At 37.7% G+C, this 3,647-nt stretch overlaps 1 protein-coding gene across 1 annotated transcript; it reads left to right on the forward strand.

Annotated features, from left to right (window-relative positions):
- The first annotated feature begins 410 nt into the window (after positions 1 to 410).
- LOC133778705 (endoglucanase 1-like) lies at positions 411 to 2,648 on the forward strand. The gene is made up of 7 exons (XM_062218712.1): positions 411 to 689; positions 778 to 987; positions 1,074 to 1,274; positions 1,391 to 1,483; positions 1,564 to 1,725; positions 1,801 to 1,912; positions 2,002 to 2,648. Exons 1-7 carry the CDS (start codon positions 468 to 470, stop codon positions 2,496 to 2,498), a joined length of 1,497 nt encoding a protein of 498 aa, XP_062074696.1. The 5' UTR covers positions 411 to 467; the 3' UTR covers positions 2,499 to 2,648.
- The last annotated feature ends 999 nt before the right edge of the window (positions 2,649 to 3,647 follow it).

Genomic DNA, 3,647 nt, shown 5'->3' on the forward strand with positions numbered 1-3,647 from the left:
TTCATCTCAAAATCAATTGGTGATTAGTTGAGTAAGTCAGACTCTTATAAATGATGGCTCGTTGGCTCTTTTGGCTCTCTTTTTTGACCTGGATCGGATATATACTCGTTAGAGTTTTTCGTGGAAAGTGGGAAAGGGTACATAATAAAAAGTATGAGGTTCCATCTCAAAACCAATTAGTGATGAGTAGAGTAACGTATGCTCTTATAATAGTATAATGATCCCACATACTTTCCACGTGGGATTCTATACTCTAATATCCCCTCAATACGCATATCCAATAAAAAGGATAAACTTTGCTTGTTGTGCCCCCACAAAACGTCTGGTTTGCCGCAGCTGATCTCGTGAATATGATCATGTCTTTTTCTCTCTCAACTTATCCTTGTTGTCTATAAAAGGCAGTGTACAACATAGAGCTACACACCTTTCTCTAAGGCCTTTTAGCTGCATTGGTACACTAAAAGAAAATGAAACCCTCTTCAAAATTCTCCCTGTGGATACAGATTCTATGCTTAACTACTCTTTGTTCGTTGGTTTTGCATTGCCATGCATTTACTTCTCAAGACTACTCTTCAGCACTTGAGAAATCCATTCTGTTTTTCGAAGGACAGCGTTCGGGGAAGTTGGCCTCGAACCAAAGGCTCACATGGAGAGGGGACTCTGGCTTGTCAGATGGCTCTTCTTATCACGTACTTGTCAAACATGTTTTGTCATTTGCAGGCTATGAATGACGTGTTATTAAGCTCATGTTTTGGTACTTGGTTTGTGAATTTTCAGGTGGACCTTACTGGTGGTTATTATGATGCTGGAGACAATGTTAAGTTTGGACTGCCAATGGCCTTCACCACTACATTATTGTCTTGGAGTGTTATCGAGTTTGGCGATGAAATGCAGAACCAGATTGGGCACGCAAGAGACGCCATTCGCTGGGGCACGGATTATCTTCTCAAAGCAGCCACATCCACACCAGGAACCTTATATGTCCAAGTGAGTATCTCACGTGGAAAAGTGTGTAGGTACATTTAACAATTTATAAGAACACGAGTGAGTTACTCCCTCCGCTCATGTTGCAGGTGGGAGATCCAAACATGGACCACAGGTGTTGGGAGAGGCCTGAGGATATGGACACGCCGCGAAATGTGTACAAGGTGACAACTCAAAATCCAGGATCAGATGTAGCAGCAGAAACGGCTGCTGCACTGGCTGCAGCTTCGATTGTGTTCAAGACCTCTGACCCTTCTTACTCAACCAAATTGCTTCAAACAGCCATGAAGGTAGACTAAACACATGCAAAACCTACTCAAAAACCGAATTCATTCATTGTTTTTTAACATGTTTTCAACTTCTATTTTCATCTACTTACCTAAAGCTTTCAATGGTGATCATGCAGGTGTTTGATTTCGCAGACAAGCATCGAGGTTCTTACAGTGATTCTCTCAATTCAGTTGTTTGCCCGTTTTACTGCTCCTACTCAGGATACCATGTATGATATCACTACTAGATTCTTTAGCTTTTTCTTTTTTCTTCTTCATGGTTTCTTATCTATAATACTACTCCTATTAGGATGAGCTTCTCTGGGGTGCATCTTGGATTCATAGAGCCTCAGGGGACACTTCATACTTAGATTACATCAAGTCAAATGGCCATACAATGGGCTCAGACGATGATAGCTACTCCTTCAGCTGGGATGACAAGCGACCAGGAACCAAAATTCTCCTTTCCAAGGTATATAGTTATACTCTTCTCAACCTTTTTTCTCTTGCTTCATGTAAAAACAAAACTTACCGTTATCTTCAATAGGACTTCTTTGACAAAAAAGTTGGAGAATTCCAACCATTCAAAGCACATTCAGATAACTACATATGTTCTCTGATTCCCGGCACATCAAGTTTCCAGGCTCAGTACACACCAGGTAAAATCATACACACTAACACAGTTCTCTTATTCAAAAAAACACAACACTTACTCCCTTGTGACCAACAATATTGGTTTCATTTACAGGAGGACTTTTCTACAAAGGAAGTGAGAGTAATCTTCAGTATGTTACTACCTCAGCTTTTCTTCTCCTCACATATGCCAAGTACCTCAATCTAAATGGAGGTGTTACCACCTGTGGAGGCTCAACAATCACAGTGGAAAAACTTGTTTCACATGCAAAGAAACAAGTAGACTACATATTAGGAGATAATCCAGCAAAGATGTCTTATATGGTGGGATTTGGAGAAAGATACCCTCAACATGTTCACCACAGAGGTTCCTCTGTGCCATCAATCCATTCACACCCTGCTCGCATTGCCTGCAACGACGGCTTTCAGTACCTCTACTCTGGCTCCCCGAACCCGAATGTCCTTGTTGGCGCTGTCCTCGGCGGCCCTGACAACCGAGACAACTTCGCTGATAACCGGAATAACTACCAGCAATCTGAGCCTGCTACGTACATTAATGCACCTTTTGTTGGTGCTCTTGCTTACTTCTCAGCCAAAAACCAGTGCAACTAAGTTACCAAGCATTAGCTTTATGAGTAACAAAAAGTTACCAGAATAGTACCACGTAGAATGTGACATTTAGAGTATGTGGGCTTGAAGTGAAATATATGCTGTAATATTTCCTCTTTCCCAAAATTAGAATGAATGTTTGAAAATTTACTACTTTCCTTTGGTTTCTTTTTTATCAATTTCCATAGATGAAAATGAAGCCAAAACAACTTATGACAGAGAGTCCAAAACGTTAGAAACGAATTCAATAGATATGCCAAGAACAAGTATGTTGTTTGGAAGCCAAGAAAATCCCAAACATAATTGAAATGTTATCACTCTATATCTAATGAACATCACATTTGAATTGCATTGGATTCTGTTCATGCCATGTGTATGACTGACTGCATCAGGTTGAAATAAGCCAATCAATAAAGATGGTATGGACCATTTTAAAGAAATTCAGAATTTGGTCAAAGTAAAATAGTGAAATCACAGCATTAAATTGCAGAGTAGCAATTAAAAACAGTGAAATTGAAGCCAAAAACATGAGTTTTAAACCACGAATTGTTAAACGACTCGTGAACTGAAAAGTTGTTCACTTAGCTTAGCTACCTATAGTTAATAATTATTATTATTATTATTGCTACTATTTTGGAGTTGAAATCGTTGTACTCTTTGACTTTTTCCAAAGTTTAAGTCATTAAAAATAATTGAGTAATAAACTTTCTTACAAAATAGCTTTAGGAATTTTTTGTTCATTGGAACTTCAAATCACAAAATAATTAGACTTTTTTTATCACTTTGGTAAACTCTTCCATTACCAAACATAACATAATTTTACAAGTATTAGTAGCATTGTAAAAATGTGTAAATTAGAATGTAATAAAAATTAAGACCTCTAAAATAAATATTGTAATCACTAATATGTTTGGCCGTTGTAATCAATGATAGACTTAAGAAGGCGCTAATGGTGGCCTTGGCCGTCCTCGTTTGCTGAAATTTTATTATTTTTATCAACTTTTATGTTTTTTGTATGGATATTTTACAATATAATCCTCAAATTTAAAAAGAATTATCAATTTGGCTCCTCCCAAAATTTTTATATTAACACCTATAAAATAAATAAATTATCTTATTTTTTAAAGGTAACGGGACAAAACCCCACAAGTC

This window comes from Humulus lupulus, chromosome 5, assembly GCF_963169125.1.
Source record: "Humulus lupulus chromosome 5, drHumLupu1.1, whole genome shotgun sequence".
Classification (NCBI taxonomy): domain Eukaryota; kingdom Viridiplantae; phylum Streptophyta; class Magnoliopsida; order Rosales; family Cannabaceae; genus Humulus; species Humulus lupulus.

Coding starts and splice junctions, on each gene's coding strand:
- LOC133778705 (XM_062218712.1), top strand. CDS start 468: ATGAAACCCTCTTCAAAATTCTCCCTGTGGATACAGATTCTATGCTTA. Junction 988..1,073: donor CAGGAACCTTATATGTCCAA/GTGAGTATCTCA, acceptor CTCATGTTGCAG/GTGGGAGATCCAAACATGGA. Junction 1,275..1,390: donor TGCTTCAAACAGCCATGAAG/GTAGACTAAACA, acceptor GTGATCATGCAG/GTGTTTGATTTCGCAGACAA.